This window comes from Pelophylax lessonae, assembly GCF_965119305.1.
Source record: "Pelophylax lessonae genome assembly, chromosome: 7".
Classification (NCBI taxonomy): domain Eukaryota; kingdom Metazoa; phylum Chordata; class Amphibia; order Anura; family Ranidae; genus Pelophylax; species Pelophylax lessonae.
This window is the reverse complement of record NC_138774.1, coordinates 188,319,174-188,340,179: the sequence shown is the minus strand read 5'-3', so window position 1 is coordinate 188,340,179 and position 21,006 is coordinate 188,319,174. Positions and strand designations below refer to the sequence as shown.

The following is a 21,006-nucleotide window of genomic DNA, read 5'->3' as shown; positions in this document are numbered from 1 at the left end:
TGAATTGTGCATCATTGATTTAGGTAAATATACACCGATCACTTATAAAATTATGATGACACACCTAAGATTGAGTAGGTTTCACTTTTGCTGCCAAAACAACCCCTTTTTCCGCCAAAACAACCCTGACCCATCATGGCATGGACGCCACTGCAACTCTGAAGCTATGCTGTGTTATCCGGTACTAAGTTGTCAGTAGTAGATCCCTTAAAGGGATTGTAAAGGTTCATTTTTTTTTAAATAACAAACATGTTATACTTACCTGCTCTGTGCAAGGGTTTTGCACAGAGCAGCCCAAAACCTCCTTTTCTGGGGTGCCCCTGCGGCGCTCATGGCTCCTCCACTTCATTGAGTGCCCCCACGGACAGCAGTTTTCCATGGTTTGGGACCCCATGCGGGTGCGCTCACGAGCCCTGCTGCTGCGTCCATTGACAAAGACAGCAGGACTTGGCCCTGCCCCCAAACTCCTGTGTCACTGGATTTGATTGACAGCAGCGTGAGCCGCTGCTATCAATCTATCCAATGAGGACCCGAGACAGCAGCTGGAGCCGCTGGGCTCGTACTTGTCGCTGGAATGTTTGGGTTCAGGTAAGAATAATGGGGGTCTGGGGGACAGCTGTAACCAAGGTGGTTTTTCACCTTAATGCATAGAATGCATTAAGGTGAAAAACCTTGAGACTTTACAACTCCTTTAAGTCCTGTAAGTTGTGAGGTGGGGCCTCCATGGATTGGACTGTTTTTCTAGCACATCTTACAGAAGCTTGATGGATTGAGATCTAGAGAATTTGGAGGCTAAATCTTCAAACCATCCTTGACCAATTTTGCAGTGTAGCAGGGAGCGACATCATGTTGAAAGAGGCCACTGTCATCAGCAAATACCATTTGCATGAACAGGTGTACTTAGTTAGTAACCATGTTTAGGTAGGTGGTAAGTGTCAAGTAACATTCACATGAATGGTTTCCCAGCCGAACATTGCCCAAAAAAATCACACTGCTTCCGCAGGCCATACTGCATACTGGTGCCATCTCTTCCCCAGGTAAGTGACACACACGTGCATCCGACTATCCACATGATGTAAAAGAAATTGTAATTCATCAGACCAGGCCAGCTCCTTCTACTGCTTCGTGGTACAGTTTCGATGCTCACGTGCCCATTATAGGAGCTTTTGGCTGCAGCTATGTAGCCTCACATGCAACAAACTGTGATGCCTATTTTTTATGCTTTCAACACTTTAACTTAATGGACAACATGCTTACTTGCTGCCTAATATATCCCACCAATTATCAGATGCCACTGTACCAAGATAATCAATTTTATTCCCTTTTCTTGTCAGTGATCTTAAAATTATGGCTGATAGGTGTATGACAGACCCAACCAAGACAGGGGCTTTTGGAGATGCCTGCATGGTAGCCTCTTGCCTACTAACTATAGGCTCTGGCTTTTGTGGGGGCTCTCATTTTGACAGGTGTGTGCCTGGGGGACCCTTGGGGGGGGGGGGGGGTCTTGATTGGATTCAGGCCCATGTCTCCCTGAAATACACAGGCTCTGAGAACCAAGGACCCGGATACAGATTTGGGGCCTCTGCGCACAAACCAGCAATGACTGCTTTAGAACGTGAGACTCAGATGTTAATATAATCAGTTCAAAACAAACTGATGCTGGGGTCTCCTGCTATAACCTGTTTTATGTGTTATGTGTCTTTTGCCCATTGTGTGCCTCCTAGGTGTGAATTCCCACTGTTAATTGAGTTAACTGAATCACCCATTCTTTCTGTCTGTTGGCTATTCCTCTTGAAGGTTCCTACATGATGGGATTAGTCTTGTATCTTATTTACCTCGTTATCGAACCATTGTGGGATGTTTATGTCTATATTCTTATGATAATGTGTGATGTACTTATCCAGGGTTGTGGGCTTGTTGCCAGATTATCTGGGCACCCCCTGACTAATCAAGGCTTGCTTAATTAGCATGCTGTGTATGTTTATGTTTTCTGTTCCTTAGATGTGCCAATTGTCTAGTATAATGTGATCAAGCTCTAACAGGATATATATTCTGTGTGAGTTTAAAATTAAGAGTGTTCCAATTTGAACCTAAGCTAGTGTTGTGTATTAGTACTTATCAGTGTGTCCTTGTTCTTAGACCCCCAAGTGGCAGTGATGAATTGTTCTGGGACCCTCCAATTGTCAGGGTGTCAGTGTTCTCAAGTGTCAGGGTGTAGTTACTTTGGGCCCCTAAAGTGTCAGTGGGTCATTGTTTTGGAACCACTGTCAGTGTGTCTCTGGTCTGGGACTTCCAAGTGACAGAGTGTGATTGTTCTGGCTTCCTACAGCTGACACATTACAATATGATCATATAATCTTTGTACAATCTCCTTTTGATTTTACAAACTATGTACTGTTATTGTTAGGGCCTACGTAAAAACAATTTACTCAATGTATATGTAATTAGGTAGGACTGCACATTACATAGTTGTTAGTAGATATAAATAGGATAGTTTATTCAGGTTTTAACAAGTATGGTTAAGCATTATAGTGAATGTGCCAAGTTCTGGACCCCCCTTTTCTCCTCTCACCTCACAAGAAATTTCCATGTGTTTTCTAGCATATCGCAGGGCCTCTTCATGGTTACTCAATGCCACGTAGGCATTTCCTAGACTCCACGATGCCCGTCCTTCACCAACCCTACAAACAAAAGAGGAGAGGGTAGCCATAGCCAGCATGTTTTTCCTGCATGTTAGAGAACCATATAGTTTTAATGCAGTACCTAAACAGACATTCACAGACTTATCTCGTTATCTGCACAGTTGTTAGTACTTTTTTGATATTAGAAATCTTTTTACATTTAATCACATCTGTATACCATTTTCAGTCCTCTGATATTTTTTGTGCTAGCAGACATTTCATAGATCTATGCTGATACCACGACATAACACATATTTATGTCTAAATCGCAGAATTGGTAGTGATGGCATAGCTTGCAGTACTGCGGGAAGGTCAGACATTGCTGTGACATTGGGGACACATTGCCGCATGTACAGTTATCTCTTATGTTTGGCACTCCTTAGAGGCAAAGCCAAGAGCCCTTTCTGTTCAGTGTTTAGAGATGAGCCCTAGCAGCTTTGACTTGTATAACCTTCTATTGTACTGTCACCATTGCAGTGTGTGTAGGAAACAAGAGAAATGTGGGTGCTTCTGCTGGACATCTTCTAAGTCATCACAACTTAATAAAAAAAGTCCAATGTTAAACTAAAGATATAAGCTTATTATAAAACTACCCATATACATTATCAGTCTGATGTGTAGTATTGTCATTGTTCAGCGTAAAAAAAACTACAAACTACTACACAGAACTAAACAAGTAGACAAGGTGTGATAACAATTTTAACCCTCTCTTTTGTTTGCAGCAAGGAAATTATAGATCAGCTAGGCTTCATTCTATGGAGAAGTTACTTGGCTTACACTGTCCAGTGGGTCTGCATCCTAGGTGATAAAGGGACTCTATGAGAATTCATTTTTTTAATTGTAGGTTTTTTTTTTAAATTTTAGAGCAGATATTGGTTAGACTGTCCCATTAGGGAGATTTCTGACAACTGTAAAATGTTGGATTTCTCATCCTTTTCTGTCCTGGTGACAATGTGGGACATAGACAGCAATATAATCCTCTACACCCTTTTTAACCAGTTGTCTACTGGGCACTTTTACCTTTTTCCTGCCCAGGCCAATTTTCAGTGCGGTCACACTTTGAATGACAATTGCGCAGTCATGCAACACTGTATCCAAAGCTTGATTGCCAGCTTGTGTTGACATCAGTGATCAGCTGTCATTGGATACAGCTAATGACCTGGTAAAGGGCCGCTGTGATTGGCTCTTTACCCTGATCTGTGATCAGCAGAGTCCTTCGGATTCAGTGATTACAGAGTGCACTGCAGAGGCACGAGGGATGCGCAATCACGGCAGGACATCAATAGACGCCCTTCCGGCAAAAGAAGCCTGCGCTGTAGCTATCATTCGGCTATGGCGTGGATGGCAACAGGCTAACCAGCTGCTGACAGCCCTATAGCAGTCTTACTGCTACAGAGTGGCCGTACTATGCAGGATCACATATATATGCATGATCCAGCATTTCCAGGTATTGGTCGCAAGTGCGCGCCAGCTCGCTTAGGCTGTAATTTTTCACAGCAGGAGCCTAAAAGTGGGTCCCATGAACTCGATGTCCGCCAGCACCTGATGATTGTTCGATACACAGGCAGAACGGGAGTCTGCCTATGTAAACAAGGCAGATTGCCATTCTGTCAATACAGAAGGCATGAACCCTGTGTCTCTGCAAAGCAGGGACACAGATCCATGCCTTCCACTAGTAAAAGCACCTTCCACACTACAGTAAAATACTAGCTAGGTACACAGTTAACCCTTTGATCGCCCCTGATGTGAACCATTTCCCACCCAGTGTCATTAGAACAGTGACAGTGTATATTTTTAACACTGATTACTGTATTAGTGTCATGGGTTCCCAAAAAAGTATCAAAAGTGTCAGTTAGTGCCCCATTTATCCGCAGCAATAACGCAGTCCTGCTATAAGTCGCTGATCACCACCATCAATAGTAAAAAAATGATTAACAATTTCATAAATATATCACGTAGTTTGTAGACGCTATAAGTTTTGCACAAACCAATCAACAGAAGCTTATGCGATTGTTTTTTTTTACCAAAATATGTAGCAGAATACATATTGGCCTAAATTCATGAATAAATTTGATTTTTTACCAAATTTTTATTGGATATGTTTTAAGGCACAAAGTAAAAAATATATATATATTTTTTTTTCCAAAATGGTTGGTCGTTTTTTGTTTACAGTGCAAAAATTAAAGAGGTGATTAAATGCCACCAAAAGAATGCTCTATTTGTGGGGGGGAAAAAAAAGGACAAAAATTTTATTTGTGTCACATGACCGCGCAATTATCAGTTAAAGTAACAGTTAAAGTGCTGTATCACAAAAAATGGCCTGGTCATGAAGGGAGGTAAATGTTCCTCTGAAGTTTAATATATCTAAAAGTATATATAAAATATATCTAAAAGTATATATATATATATATATATATATATATATATATATATATATGAATATGAATTGGGTTTAGTCCTAGATACACTTCAGTCATAGTCAGAATCCTGTTTTTTTTCACCTGTAAAAAGGAATCCTGGAGCATAACAATTTATACGAATATTAAACCACGGAATTATAAATTAGGGATTTTTCAGTGATTGGATACAATGAATCAGAAATACAGTGGAATGTCTCAGAGCACAAAGAAAAGTAACTGTACACCTGTACATCTGGCACTAGTTGTCCCTTAATGCTGAAGAATTAAGCAGGTATTTCGGATCTACAGGGAGTTAGTTGCTGGCCTGGGCACATATGTAAAGCTCTTCATAAAAGGTATTATTCCAGAATCCTGACTAATCTCACAGCTCTTTCATATTACTGTATCTCAGAATTTTGATTTTTTTCTGAGATACGTTTGCATTCTGACTTTTTTGATTACAGCATTAGGATGCTTTAAAATATCAGTATTATCTCACAGCTTTATATGATTTTTTTATTTTTTTTTTTCTTGCATATAACAGATTCATTCTTAAAAAACAAGGCAGCTGCTAATGGAATAGCATTTATTTTTTGCATTCCTAAAACCGTATACCCCTTGCTGCTCTGTAAAAAACGGAATTTTTGTAAAATCTTACCTGTAAAATTCCTTTCTCTGAGTCCTCCGACAGTCGCCTCCGCGTCTAAGTCATCACTGTTGGGTATTGTTTTCCGCTCCGCAGGAGTAGATAGGCATAAAGACTTAGTCAAAAGAACAAAGGCATTTGCATATACACACCCATGGGGGCTGTCCCATCTGGTCAATACCCCCCTGCAGTGACCACTCCCAACTCAGTTTGGTAGCATAGCAGTAGGTAATAAGAACACAACCCCAAAAGAGGGGCGGGGGCGGCGACTGTCGGAGGACTCAGAGAAAGGAATTCTACAGGTAAGATTTTACAAAAATGTCATTTTCTCTTACGTCCTCCGACAGTCGCCGCCGCATCTAAGTCATCACTGTTGGGATGTCCCAAAGCAGTATAGACATGAGGGGTGGGAGACGCAACCGTAGAAAATGCAACGCAGTACCCACATCAGAGAAAGGAACCTTACATGCACAGTAAGAGAACCTGCTGGGCAACAGAAAACAATGCTCAACAGGAGCAACAGCCCAGGAAAGCAAACACCAACAGCCAGGGACCCATAAAAAAACAAGGGTCCTTCACGGCACTGCCGCACTGAGAACCTTGCGGCCAAAGGAGGCATCAGCTGACGCCAGAACATCTACTTTGTAGAATTTGGAAAAAGTGTGCACCGACGACCAAGTCGCAGCCTTGCACACCTGGGCCATGAGGCCCGATGCCAATAGGCCCAGGACGCACTCACAGATCTGGTAGAGTGCACCTTAATAGGGAAGAATGGAACCCGTTCCTTCAAAGCATAAGCCTGTTCAATGGTCTGCCTGATCCATTTGGCAATAGTCGCTGCAGACGCAGCCATGCCCTTCCGAGGTCCCTCAGGAAGGACAAAAAAGGGGATCCGTCTTCCGAAAGGATTCCGTAGACGACAGGTAAACCCTGATCGCCCTGACCACATCCAAAGAATGCAGAGCAACCTCCTTAGGATGCTTAGGCTTCGTACAAAGCGAAGGCAGGACAATGTCCTCATTAATGTGGAACTCAGAGATCACCTTAGGAAGGAGGGAGGGATGCGGACGCAAAACCACCTTATCCTTGTGAATCACCAAGTACGGAGAACGGCAAGACAACGCCGCCAGCTCCGATACCTTGCGAGCCGAAGTGACCGCCACCAAAAAGGCAACCTTCTTAGACAGCAGAGGTAACGATATCTCCCGTATGTTTTCAAAGGGAGCACGCTGTAACACGGAGAGAACCAAGTTCAAGTCCCATGGAGGTAAGGGCTCCTTCCTGGGAGGAGCCAAATGTCGCACACCTTGAATGAAGGTGCGAACCAGGGAATAAGTCGCCACAGGGCGTTGGAAAAGAATAGCCAGTGCGGACACCTGGCCTTTTATTGTGGCCAGCGCCAGGCGCTGGTCCACCCCAGATTGGAGGAAGGCCAACACTCTCGACACCGAGTACGAGCGAGGGGAGAACCCCCTGGACTCACACCAGGCGAAATAGGCCTTCCAGGTACGGTAATAGATTTTACCAGAGGAGGTCTTCCTAGCCTTGACAAGGGTAGGGATGACCTCAGGGGAGAGATCACTGTCCCTCAGGACCTTGGTCTAAACAGCCAGGCCGTTAAAGCCAGCGACTGTAAAGCAGGATGGAAGATCGGACCCTGAGACAGGGGATCTTCCCGCATTGGCAGCCGCCACGGAGGCGCCACTGCCAGGTGAACAATGTCGGCGTACCAGGACCGGCGTGGCCAGTCCGGCGCCACCAGAATCACCAGGTGCGGATCCGAGGCTAACCTGCGGAGGAACCTGGATAGCAACTGAATCGGAGGAAAGGCATACATCAGACGATACTGATGCCAAGGGGCCACCAACGCATCCGAGGCGTCCGCCAGAGGATCGCGCGTTCTTGCCACGAACCTTTCCACCTTTTGGTTTAAACCGAGATGCGAACAGATCCCCGTCCGGGGATCCCCACTTCGCACACAGCATTTGGAAGACCTCCAGGTGCAGGGACCATTCCCCCTGGTCCAGGGTCTGGCAGGTCAGATAGTCGGCCTGCCAGTTCTCCACACCCGGAATGTGAACTGCCGAAATCGCCGGGACATGAGTCCCGGCCCAAGACAGAATGTCGGTCACCTCCCGGGCCCTCCTGGTGCCCCCTTGGTGGTTGATGTAAGCCACCGCGGTAGCATTGTCCGTCTGTACCCGAACAGGACGGCCCTGAAGTCGGTCCGACCACTGGAAGAGACAGAGTTTTATCGCTCGCAATTCCAGCACATTTATCGGGAGTGAGGACTCCTCCTCCGACCAAGTGCCCTGGGCAGACAGGTTGCCCAGGACTCCACCCCAGCCCGACAGGCTGGCATCCATGGTAATCACCGTCCACAACAACGGACGGAAGGAATTGCCTGCCGACACCGTCGGGGACTGGAGCCACCACAGAAGAGCCAATCTGGTCTGATGACTCAATGAGACAACCAAATCCAGGGACTGAGGCAGTCTGTCCCACCTGGCCAGGATCTCCGCCTGGAGAGCCCGCGTGTGAAACTGAGCAAAGGGTATCGCCTCGAAGGCCGAAACCATCAACCCCAGGCCCCGCATACAGGTCCTGAGTGACGAGGACGGATTTTCCCTGAGGGACCTGATCTCGTCCTGCAAGGTCTGGAGCTTGTCCTCTGGCAAGAACACCTTTGCCTGAGCAGAGTCCAGAATCATTCCCTGATAGGGAAGACGAACCGATGGAGACAACGTCGATTTCTGAACGTTGATGGTCCATCCGAACTCCTGTAGCGTCTGCACCGTGGTGGACAGATCGCGCACTAGGTCCTGACTGACACTCAATCTCAGAAGGAGATCGTCCAGATACCCCAAGACCGCAATGCCTTGTGCCCTAAACAGGCCCAGAACCGGCGCCAGCACTTTGGTAAAGACCCTTGGAGCCGAAGCGAGACCGAAAGGTAACGCCACAAACTGATAGTGGTCCTCTGCGACAGCAAACCGAAGGTCCCGCTGATGACCCTCGAAAATGGGGACGTGCAGGTACGCGTCTTTTAGATCTATCGAGGCCAGGAATTCCCCTGGACTCAGGGAGGCCACCACCGAGCGGAGAGACTCCATACGGAACTTGCGAACGCGCACAAAGCGGTTCAGCGCTTTTAGGTCCAGAATAGGACGTACTTTGCCCTCCTTCCTGGGCACAGTGAACAGATTGGAATAAAATCCCTGAAACCTGTCCCGATGAGGCACCGGGACAATCACCCCCTGAGCAAGAAGGTCCTGCACCGCTTGGTGTAGGTCCTGCAGACGCCCAGGAGGCAAATGAAGATTTGAGGGAAAGAATCTGTCCGCCGGCCGGCAAAGGAATTCGATCTTGTACCCCGATCGAATGATTTCCTGAACCCACCTGTCCGAAATCCGGAGCAGCCAAGGTTGGAGGAAACCGCGCAAACATCCCCCCACCCCCGAAATGGGTGAGGACGCCCCTTCAGACAGAGGCGGACTGACCCGCCGAGCCGGCATTGCCTGACTTCTGCTTGCCCGCCCAGGGCTTCTTCTGGCTGCCCTGGGCCTTGCCCTTGGATTGGTTCCGAAAGACACGAAAGGACCCCTGAGTGGATCTAGACGCAGAACCCCGATTGCCACGAAAGGACTTGTTCTTCGGGTTCTGGGGCAGCAAAGTGCTCTTGCCCCCTGTGACGCCTTTCACCAGGGTATCCAACGCCTCGCCAAAAAGGCGAGAACCAGCATAGGGAAAATCAGCAACTGTTTTCCGCGAGGACTGGTCAGCCGACCAGCTCTTCAGCCATATCAGTCGCCGGTTAAGTACCGAGACACTAGAGAATCGTGCCACTAAAGGGGTCTCATTTAAGGCCGCATCACACAGATACATGATTCCTTGGTGGATTTGATCCACCATATCCAGCCGGGCAGGCCGAACAGCATCAGACACGAGGTTGCTCCTAAGCACCTTAGTCCAATCAGCCACCGCCTGAGCCACCAAAACGGACGTGAAAATGGGTCTGAGCAGCGAGCCTGCCACCGTATAGGAATGGCGGGCTAGAGACTCCAACCGCCGGTCCGTGGGATCCCGAAAAACCGGGGTATCCTCAGAAGGAACCAAGGTAGCCTTGTTTAACACGGCCACAGTGTGATCCACCTGTGGAGGCACACACCATCGTGATTCCGTAGCCGGTGCAAAGGGATAAAGCAACTTGAACCGACTAGGTACCAGGAATGGACGTTTTAAAGTGCGCCACATTTCATTAACAGTGTAATGAAACTCAGCAGGGCAGGGAAAAACCTGCGCCGACTTGCGGGTCCTGTGTGTCCCAAAGGAGGACACAATGCCCGGAGGACTGGGCTCATCCTCCAAATGTAGTGTTTCCTTAACAGAAACTATCAATTCATCCATGGTCGCTCGCTCTTCAGGCGACCCTGGGGACGAGGTATCAACCCCCTCCACCTCTGCCTCCCCCTCAGACCCCAGCGGGTCTAAGTATAAGCGAGACCCTGAAAAGGGCACGCTCACTGCAGCAGCCATATCACCATCTGAATCAGAAGAGAGGGACAATCTGGGGGTCGCTCGCTCTTCAGGCGACCCTGGGGACGAGGTATCAACCCCCTCCACCTCTGCCTCCCCCTCAGACCCCAGCGGGTCTAAGGATAAGCGAGACCCTGAAAAGGGCACGCTCGCTGCAGCAGCCATATCACCATCTGAATCAGAAGAGAGGGACAATCTGGGCCTCTTTTTAGCAGCACGTTCAGCCTTCAGCATTTCCATATTGGACACCAAGGTCGCCACTACAGAGGCCAAATCAGGTCTCAGAGGGGCCACAGGAGAACTGGGGTCCCCCACCAGAGCTGGGGGGAATTTGCTGTCCTGAGAATCCATTGCCCAAGATGAAAAAACAACAGTGCAATAAATTTGGTACTGCCCCTTTAAGACCGCTGCGGAGTGCGCAGCCCACCGCTACAGCTACAGTGACAAAGACCCCCAAACAGGAGAAGAAAAAACTGAGCCAGAAATGACAATACAGAAGGTAATTGAGAGAGATAATCTGCAGAGCCCCGCAGAGTGTTACCACCGATGTCCTGCTTCAAAGGAAAAGGAAGTGCTGTCAGAGTAGGCTGAACCATAAGCTGCATGACTCAGGGAAAATGGCTGCCCCATAGGACTGAATGGAAGGCTCCGGCAAAATGGCCGCCGAACATGCGGTCGGAATGATCGTTCTGCCACCGCAAAATGGCGGCGGATGGCGCCAAAACAGCATGTAGCATTGCCCATAGTGAAGCCAAACATGCCTTCCCATACCTAAAATAGCTGACCGCGCGGTTTCACCCCGCTGCGGCCGCCACACACACAGTCTGCACCCCCAACAAGCACCGAAGTGACACAGGGAAGGGGACCCCCAAAAACATACAGCACCGCAGCGCATGCACAAGCGATCCCCGCAGGGACCGCATCAGGGAGTCACACAGGCACAGACATGGGGGACACACAGCAACACAGGACTGCCACCCCAGACAGAGGCCCCACACAGAAGTACTTACCTGTACCAGATGGCGTGAGGAGCCTCTCAGAACGGAAATCCGCTGTCCTCATCTGACAGGGAGTGCCGTTAGCCAGGGACATGACACTGCAGCATCGCAGGTGTGTCCTGTGAGGTAGCCACCTCACGGCTGCATCCCTGCTGCGAGCAGGGATGGGTCGTTCATAGTGCCAGGACGAACCACGGCTAAACGCTTGATGGCGGGCTGGGGGTCCATCTGACCCTCTGCCCTGGAGAACCAGGGCGGTCAGTCCGAATCCCAGCACCGCATGATCCATCTTCATCCGAAGAATCGACTAAAAACTAAAAGCTGACAAATGAACAGCTAGTAAAGTAAGAAAAAACTGACATTTTTAAAGAAAATCAAATAAAAGATTAGTTAGGTTGAGACTGTAGCCCCAGCACAGGGAATCCTAACTACTCCTGACGCTAGGCAGAAAGAAACTGAGTTGGGAGTGGTCACTGCAGGGGGGGTATTGACCAGATGGGACAGCCCCCATGGGTGTGTATATGCAAATGCCTTTGTTCTTTTGACTAAGTCTTTATGCCTAGCTACTCCTGAGGAGCGGAAGTCAATACCCAACAGTGATGACTTAGAGGCGGCGGCGACTGTCGGAGGACGTAAGAGAAATACATTTTCAGCAACGCAGATGTGCACTCTGTTCAGCTTTGGAGGAAGCAGGAATCTAAATCCTCTTTTTTTGCTGGAGCCAGGTAAAAACTGTTTACCTGACTCCATTAGGCATCTTATGGGGAAAGTGTGCTTCTTCAAAAAAGCAGATTGGTCTAATGACATCTGTGAAGCCATCATGTAGCAAAATCCACTGATTTGGGCTTATTTGGCAGTGGACAGCTTAAAGCTGCAGCTTGTCCCAGCTGTGAGCACTTTCCCATAATAAGCAATGGCAAGAGAAATGCAGATGAAGAGGGGACATGTGAGCCACTGCATTCTACTTGCCGTTGATTTTCTTAGGAAAATGCTCACAGACAAGACAAGCTGCAGCTATGGATCATTCATCTCCTTCAAAGCTGTTGTTGGATCAGTCATGGCAGGTGAGGAGGGAGGCAGGTTGGACCTTATAGCTAGGGTTTGAAAGCACTTACAAACACAGGACAAAGTACTACATGTACTTCCTTCTTTAACCACTTGCCTTCTGTGCACTTAAACACCCTTCCCATCCAGACCAATTTTTAGCTTTCGGCGCTCTCACACTTTGACTGACAATTGCGCGGTCATGCTACACTTTACCCATATGAAATTTGTATCATTTTTTTCACACAAATAGAGCTTTCTTTTGGTGGTATTTAATCATCTCTGGGTTTTTTATTTTTTACAAAAAAAAAAAGAAAAAAGACAGAAAATTTTGAAAAACAAAAAAAAAGTTTTTCTTATTTTCTGCGAGTAAATTTTGAAAATAAATAAATTTTTCTCCTTCACTGATGTGTGCTGATGAGGCGGCACTGATGGGCACTGATAGGCTGCACTGATGGGCACTGATGAGGTGGCACTTATGGGCACTGATGAGGTGGCACTTATGGGCACTGATGAGGAGGTACTAATATGCTGCACTGATGAGCACTGATAGGCAGCACTGATAGGCGGCACTGATGAGCACTGATAGGCGGCACTGATGAGCACTGAGAGGTGGCACTGCTGGGCACTGAGAGGTGGCACTGCTGGGCACTGAGAGGTGGCACTGAGAGGTGGCACTGCTGGGCACTGAGAGGCGGCACTGCTGGGCACTGGCGGGTGGCACTGATGGGCACTGGCGGGTGGCACTGATGGACACTGACGGGTGGCACTGATGAGCACTGATGGGCAGCACCATCAGTGCCCACAATCAGTGCCCATAGTGCTGCCAGTCAGTGCTCATCAGTGCCTAGATGAGCAGGCACTGATGGGCACTGACTGGCAGCACTATGGGCACTGATTGTGGGCACTGATGGGGGGGGCACTGTAGGCGGGCACTGTGGGCAATTTGTGTATGTGTTTTACCTCTTGTAATCAGGGCACTGGTGATCAGTGCCCTGATTACATTTCTTCTGTGTCCCCGGCGCTGTGAGGCTCCCCCTCCTTCCTCACACTGCAGGCTCCGTGTGAGGAAGGAGAGCCGGCGATGAGAGATGATCTCATATGTTTACATATGAGATCATCTCTCATTGGATGGTCCGATCACGTGGTGAATGGCCGCTGTGATTGGCCATTCACCACGATCTGAGCTTGGACACGGCCGACACAGAATTTCCCCGATGCGCGCTCTCGGGGGCGCGCGGGGAGACTGCTTCTGGGAGGCCGTTTAAAAACGGCCTCCCGAAAATTCGAGTCCGCGCTGCAGCCGTATATAGGCTATAGCGCGGACGGGAAGCAGTTAAGTAGCTAAAAGCAACCTTGTTAATTCCCATCTTCATTGTTATTTGCACTGTTTTCATAAGAATGGCTGATTATATTATGTGTTGGAATCCAACACTGTGCTCTGTCCAGTCATACAACTCCCTCTTGTGGAGAACACTTTCATCTGTATTATCAGGACCAATAAACTATGCAATAAAGCTTTAGAGTTAAGCTTTTACTGCCCTTGATAATTTCACCTAATTTCCTCTCCTTATGACAGCAGGGCAAGGAGTGGAGAAAGCTGATGCCCTGGCAGATAATTAAAGTGTCATTAAACCCACATTCTAAAAACAAATAATAAATGCTGTATTACATGCTGTTCATACTCACTCAGTCACTATGGGATTCATTTTATGTATTCTACAAAAAAAAATGGTTTATCCTGCTGTTCTCTATCTACCCTTTCTGTCAATGTCCCCACTGCAGTTGGGGATTTTGCAGGGCATTTCCAGCGATCAAATCAGAGCAGACCATGTGACTATAGAGTAACACATGTGGGCACATAGCCAGTGATAAATATGAGCCCACTCCCTCTCTCCTCCATGCCCAATAACAGCTAAAAAGAATGAGGGTGGGATACATGTAGATTGTTGGAGGCTTCAGCTCCTTGTTATTCTAAGACACAGGCTGGAGGGGTTTAAAACAGCCTGCAACTGGCAGAAATCGAATTTACCTCCCCCAAATATGCTGGATGTTTTTCATTAGTACATATCACTTTCTTTTAACCTGCTAGGTTCATTTTTACAGTCAGATATACCATTTAAAATATGTTTATTCCCCTTCTTCTAGACATCCTTGTCCTTATAGCCCCTTTACTACATATATTTTGTCATAAGACAGGTGTATCCTCTGTTTTATCATTTACATGTATATTTCTATAGTATTATCCTATATTATTGTTTACCACTTATGTTCATTTAAGTCTTTTTTTTTTTTTTTTTTTTGGCCTTCATCATTAAATTATTATTTTCTGTCATAATTTTTTGTCTTTATTCAGCATTATTATTTCTTTATATATTTCTTATTATTTTTATTATTAATACATTATCTTTTTTTTTTTATGCATGTATGTATATATATATATATATATATATGCACACACATACACACACACACACACACATATTTTTTATTTTTCCGTCATTATTTATTTTTTGGCATCATATTCTCTCACAATTATTATCTGTTATCCACTGGTCATTTATTATCCTTTTCTCATTATTGTTTTGCTTTCCTCTCTGCTATTCTTTCATTCTGCATGTCCATGACATAACCAATGTTTTTATTAATACATTAACTCATGCATCCAAGCAACTATTCAGGTAGAATCCAATGTGCTCTAATATATGCCTAGTGAAGGGTTAAACTCCTGCACTTGCTAGGTCTGTCTTCATTCCGATCAGCAGGTGTGCAGTATTTGTTTTTTGTGAGCTGGTTACCATGGACTTATTTATATCTCCTCCCTGATGGCCGCACTCATTGCCTGAGGAAGAAGCACGCATGCTACGAACGTGCGCACCTCCCACTCCACCTTCTACCAGGAAGTGAAGTTAGCGGCTCTTCTCTGAGGGACACTGGAAGTGCTGGGAACCACCAGTACAGCCAGAACCAGTGAAGGTTCCCTGAATCCCCGCTGCTCGTCCTCCCAATGGAGTGGATGAACCCTTTACATGCTGGTTTATCATGCCCATCTTGTGAGTTTGCATTTGTCTGTTGTTATTAAACGCATCTTTTATATTGCACTTAGATGGCGCTGCTCTCCTTTCTCTCTGACAGAAATCTACCCACACTGCTATGGCAAAAAAATAACATTTCCTTTCAAATATATATTTGTATGGTAATTTAAAATCTTTTTATATACAGAAAAACCTTGGACTGCGAGCATAATTTGTTCCGGAAACATGCTTGTAATCCAAAGCACTCTTATATCAAATCGAATTTCCCCATAAGAAATAATGGAAACTCAGATGATTAGTTCTACAAAAATGTATTCATAAGTCTTTCAGTTTAAAGTCTACTGTATATAAAAAGACTATAGCAATATAATAGGTTGTGGAACCATAAAATGTCCATCCACAAATGGCAGCCTCTACAAGTGGATTAGAAGCAAAATCCAGCAGGAGCTTCAGAGTATAAAAGAGAAGAGAGGCACCTCTAAGTGTAGCAATATGGTTACATTTAATGAAGGTTCAACATAGACCATCCTCCTCACCGCTGACTCTCAGTCTGCAGTCGTGACCAGGAAGACTACCCTGCAGTAGAGCAATCCGAAAGCGAGGCTTAAAGTGCTCATGGAGCACAGTGTGGAAGGGATGACGTAGATGGTGGTGCGGAGGATGATCTATGTGGACAGCTTTACCCTTGATGCCTGAATACTTAGATGTGACTGTTTTAATCATCAACCATGTAAGTTGCCTGGATGTTTAATCCTCATTAAATGTAACCATATTGCTACACTTGGAGGCACCTCTCTTCTCTCAGTTGCAACACAACACTACTTGTATATCAAGACATCGCTTGTTTATCAAGTCAAAGTTTATAAAAAGATTTTTGCTAGTCTTGCAAAACGCTCTCAAACCAAGTAAGGGTCCTTTCACACGGGCGGTCCATATGTCAGTTTTTTATCCCATTTTTTTGTGGATGAAAAACGGACATAATGCATGTCAAAGGGATTGCGGATGTTAGCCGATGACCATCCGCTGACATCCGATTTGCGTCCTTTCCTATCAGTTCCCTTTTTTGGTATGGAAGAGAACCCTATTTTTCTTCCGTTTAAAAAAACTGAATGGACGCAAAAACGGATGTCAGCGGTGTCATCCGCTGTCATCCGGAATCCCATTGACATACATTATCTCTGTTTATCATCTGCAAATGGATGGGATGATAAACGGACATACGAACCGGATGACACAAGTGTCATCCATGTCCGTAAAAAAAAAAAAAGTACCGGAGCGGATCAAAAAAGGGTGCGCTCCGTGTGAAAGACCCTTACTCTCAATCCACAGTTTTACTGAATTAATTATTTATTTTAACTCTATATTGGAAAGGGTGTTTTTTTTTGGGGTTTTTTTTGGTTTTTTTTTAAAACGTGACCAGCAGCAGAGGAAAAGAAGCTCTTCATGCCACTGTTGCCCTGCAGACAGGCAGGGAAAAAGCTGGGTCATATGACAGCTGTATATCGATTAGGAAAGGTACTTTGATGTTTTTTTTTAAATTAAAATAATTACAGTGCCATCATCCACATACAGAAAGAGAAGAGATAACCTAAATTAAACAGTGTGTGTTTATTATCACATTAGATAAATCTCACCAGTGGAGACACAAACCACAAATAAAAACTTACCAGACCATAACCAACAATAACAAAAAATGTTTTGGTTAACCACTTTACCACCGGAGGATTTTGCTGTCTTACGTCTGGGCCACTTTTTGCGCTTCGGCACTGTGCGAATTTAACGGACAATTGTGCGGTCATGCTATGTGGTACCCAAACGAAATTTACGTCCTTTTTTTCCCACAAACAGAGCTTTCTTTTGGTGGTATTTGATCAAGTCAAAAGTAGACATCCTAAGGAATGTTCTGAGAGGCATGTTGAGCTCATTAAATATTTCATTTTTTTGTCACAGGTGTTTGAAAAATGACTAAACAAAAAAAATAATTTTTTTTTTTTACACAAAGTTGTTATTGAAATGATATATTGCTCACACATGCCATGGGTATATGTGTAATTACACCCCAAAATATATTCTGCTGCTTCTCCTGAGTACAGGGATACCACATATGTGAGACTTTTTGGGAGCTTATCTGTGTACGGGACCTCAAAAACCAATCCCCACCATCAGAATTTCAAAGGGCGTACATTTTTCATTGCATTTTCTCACTACCTATAACGGTTTAGGAGGCCGTGAAATGTCAAGATACCCCAAACCCCCCCCCCCCCAAATGACCCCATTTTGGAAAGTAGACACCCCAAGCTGTTTGCTGAGAGGCATGGTGAGTCCATGGAATATTTTATATTTTGCCACAAGTGTCGGGAAAATTACAATTTTTTTTAACACAAAGTTCTCACTAAAAGATAAATTTCTCACACATGACATGGGTATATGTGGAATGACACCCCAAAATACATTTTGCCGCTTCTCCTGAGTATGGGGATACCCCATGTAAGAGACTTTTTGGGAGCCTAGCTGTGTACGGGACCCCGAAAATCAATCACCATCTTTAGGTTTTCTAATGGCGTAAATTTTTGATTTTACTCCTCACTACCCATCACAGTTTCGGAGGCCCTGAAATTTCAAGATAGCACAAAACCCCCCCAAATTACCCCATTTTGCAAAGTAGACACCCCAAGCTATTTGCTGAGAGGCATGGTGAGTCCATGGAATATTTTATATTTTGCCACAAGTTCTGGGAAATATATTATTATTTTTTTTTTTTACACAAAGTTGTCACTAAATGATATATTTCTCACACATGCCATGGGTATATGTGAAATGACACCCCAAAATATATTCTGCTGCTTCTCCTGAGTACAGGGATACTCCATGTGTGACTTTTTTGCAGTCTAGCCGAGTACAGGACCCCGAAAATCAATCACCACTTTCAGGCTTTCCAAGGGCGTAAATTGTTGATTTCACTCCTGACTACCTATCACAGTTTCGGAGGCCATGAAAAGCCAAGACAGCACAACCCCCCGCCAAATGACCCCTTTTCAGAAAATAGACACCATAAGCTATTTGCAGAGAGGCATGTTGAGTGTTTTGCAGATCTCACTTTTTGTCACAAAGTTTTTGAAATTGAAAAAAGAGAAAAAAATGAAATGCATTTTCCTGTTCTTTCTTCGTTTTCCAAAAAAATGAGAGATGCAAAATACTCACCATGCCTCTCAGCAAATAGATTGGAGTGTCTACTTTGCAAAATGGGGTCATTTAGGGGGGTTTTGTGCCATCTTGGCATTTCATGGCCTTCAAAAGTGTGATAGGTAGTAAGGAGTGAGATCAACAATTTACGCCCCTAGAAAGCCTGAAGGTGGGGATTGGTTTTTCCGGGTCCTGTACGCGGCTAGACTGCCAAAAAGTCTCACACATGGGGTATCCCTGTACTCAGGAGAAGCAGCAGAATGTATTTTGGGTTGTGATTTCACATATACCCATGGCATGTGTGAGCATTATATCATTTACTGACAACTTTGTGTAAAAAAAAAAAAAATAATAATAATTTTCCCGAAACTTGTGGCAAAATATAAACTATTCCATGGACTCATCATGCCTCTAGCTTGGAGTGTCTACTTTGCAAAATGGGGTCATTTGGGAGGGGTTTGTGCCATCTTGAAATGTCAGGGCCTCTGAAACTGTGACAGGTATTGCAGAGGTAAAATAAGCAATTTACACCATTAGAAAACTTGAAGATGGGGATTGATTTTCGGGGTCCTGTACGCGGCTAGACTGCCAAAAGGTCTCACACATGGGGAATCCCTGTACTCAGGAGAAGTAGCAGAATGTATTTTGGGGTATCATTTCACATATACCCATGGCATGCGTGAGAAATATATTATTTAGTGACAACTTTGTCTAAAAAAAAAAACAAATTGTCATTTTCCTGAAACATAGGGCAAAATGTAAAATACTCCATGGACTCAATATGCCTCTCAGCAAATAGCTTTGGGTGTCTACTTTCCAAAAAGGGGTCATTTGGGGGTGTTTGAACAGTCTTATGCTCAATCTTAGCAACACATCACCCACTCTTCTAACCACTTGAAAACCAAGCCTTTTCTGTGACTTTTTGTTTACATGAAAAAATATATATATTTTTTTTTTACAAGAAAATTACTTTGAACCCCCAAACAGGCCCTACAGAACAAAATGGTGGATGTTGCAATTTTTTTGTCACATGGTATTTGCGCACTCATTTTCCAAACGCAATTTTTGCTTTAAAAAAAAAAAAACACTTTTTTTATATTTAATGCAGAAATACACTATATAATTCCTAATTGTTTGGTAAAATTTAAAATATGATCTTATGCCGAGTACATAGACACCAAACATGACATGCTTTAAAAATTGCGCACGCCCGTGCAGCGGCAACAAACTACGTACGGTTTTAAAAGCCTTTAAAAGTCTTTACAGGTTACCACTTTGGACTTACAGAGGAGGTCTACTGCAGGAATTACTGCACTCGACCTGTCGTTCGCGGCGATACCTCACATGCATGGATACAGAAGGGCTCTGATTATCTCTTCTTGGAATTGAAAGAAGGATAATGTTCCGGCAGACGCTTTGTATAAGACAAAAGCGTTGTAAATAGCCAATTGAAATAGGTATACAGACACTTTTTGTACCAGCATCTGGCCTTACGGGCAATTAAGTACGGTCCCATCATCTGGTCGTTGAAGTCCACCCCTCCCATTTTACGGTTTTAATCGTGGACACAGAGGGGCTTCTCAACAACAACACCGGTGACCGTAGTAATTTCGACTGCCGTGTCTGGGTGAATGGAGGACAGAACGAAAACGTTCCATTTGTCCCTCCACTTCACTGCAAGCAATTCATCGCACCTCAAGCAAGCTCTCTCCCCTGAGCTCAGTGGGGCATTTACTAGCGGTTGGGGGAAGCCCCGGCGATTAGATCGCACGGTGCCACAAGTGCCAATTTGCAATTGAAAGAGGTGTCTAAAAAGTGGCACGCTTGAATAGAAATTGTCCACGTACAAGTGGTACCCCTTTCCGAATAAGGGTGACACCAAGTCCCAAACTATCTTGCCGCTGCTCCCTATCTAGTCTGGGTAGTCGGGGGGCTCCACAGTGCTATCTTTTCCCTCGTAGACACAGAAATTAACTGTATAGCCTGTGGCCCTGTCACACAGCTTATACAACTTGACCCCCTATCTGGCATGCTTGCTGGGGAGATACTGTTTAAAAGCAAGGCGGCCAGTAAACTTAATCAGGGACTCGTCAACGCAGACATCCTGTTCGGGGGTAAACAAGGCTGCGAACCGCTGATTGAAGTGGTCTACGAGGGGCCGAATTTTGTGGAGCCGATCACATTCAGGGTCTCCCCGAGGACGACAGAGTTCATTGTCGCTGAAATGCATGAACCAAAATATTTGTTCGTATCGAGCCTTGGACATAGCAGCAGAGAACACGTGCATTTGATGAATTGGGTCAGTGGACCAATATAACCGCAATTCATTCTTTTTTGTAATGCCCGTGTTGAAGGAAAGGCCCAGAAGGTTTTAAACTCGGGAATCAGAATAGGATTCCGGGCGAATGGTCTGGCAAGGGGTGAATTTGGGTTGTCGAGGATGAATTGTTGAGCGTATAAATTTGATTGGTCCACAATAGATCC

At 45.3% G+C, this 21,006-nt stretch overlaps 1 protein-coding gene across 1 annotated transcript in view; it reads right to left on the bottom strand.

Moving 5' to 3' along the window:
- GPSM1 (G protein signaling modulator 1) overlaps nt 1–21,006 on the bottom strand; it is a 683,442-nt gene that overhangs the window by 475,543 nt on the left and 186,893 nt on the right. Inside the window, exon 8 of the mRNA XM_082264403.1 lies at nt 2,573–2,681. Within this exon, the coding sequence (XP_082120529.1) occupies nt 2,573–2,681 (109 nt within the window). The remainder of the gene's footprint in view (nt 1–2,572; nt 2,682–21,006) is intronic.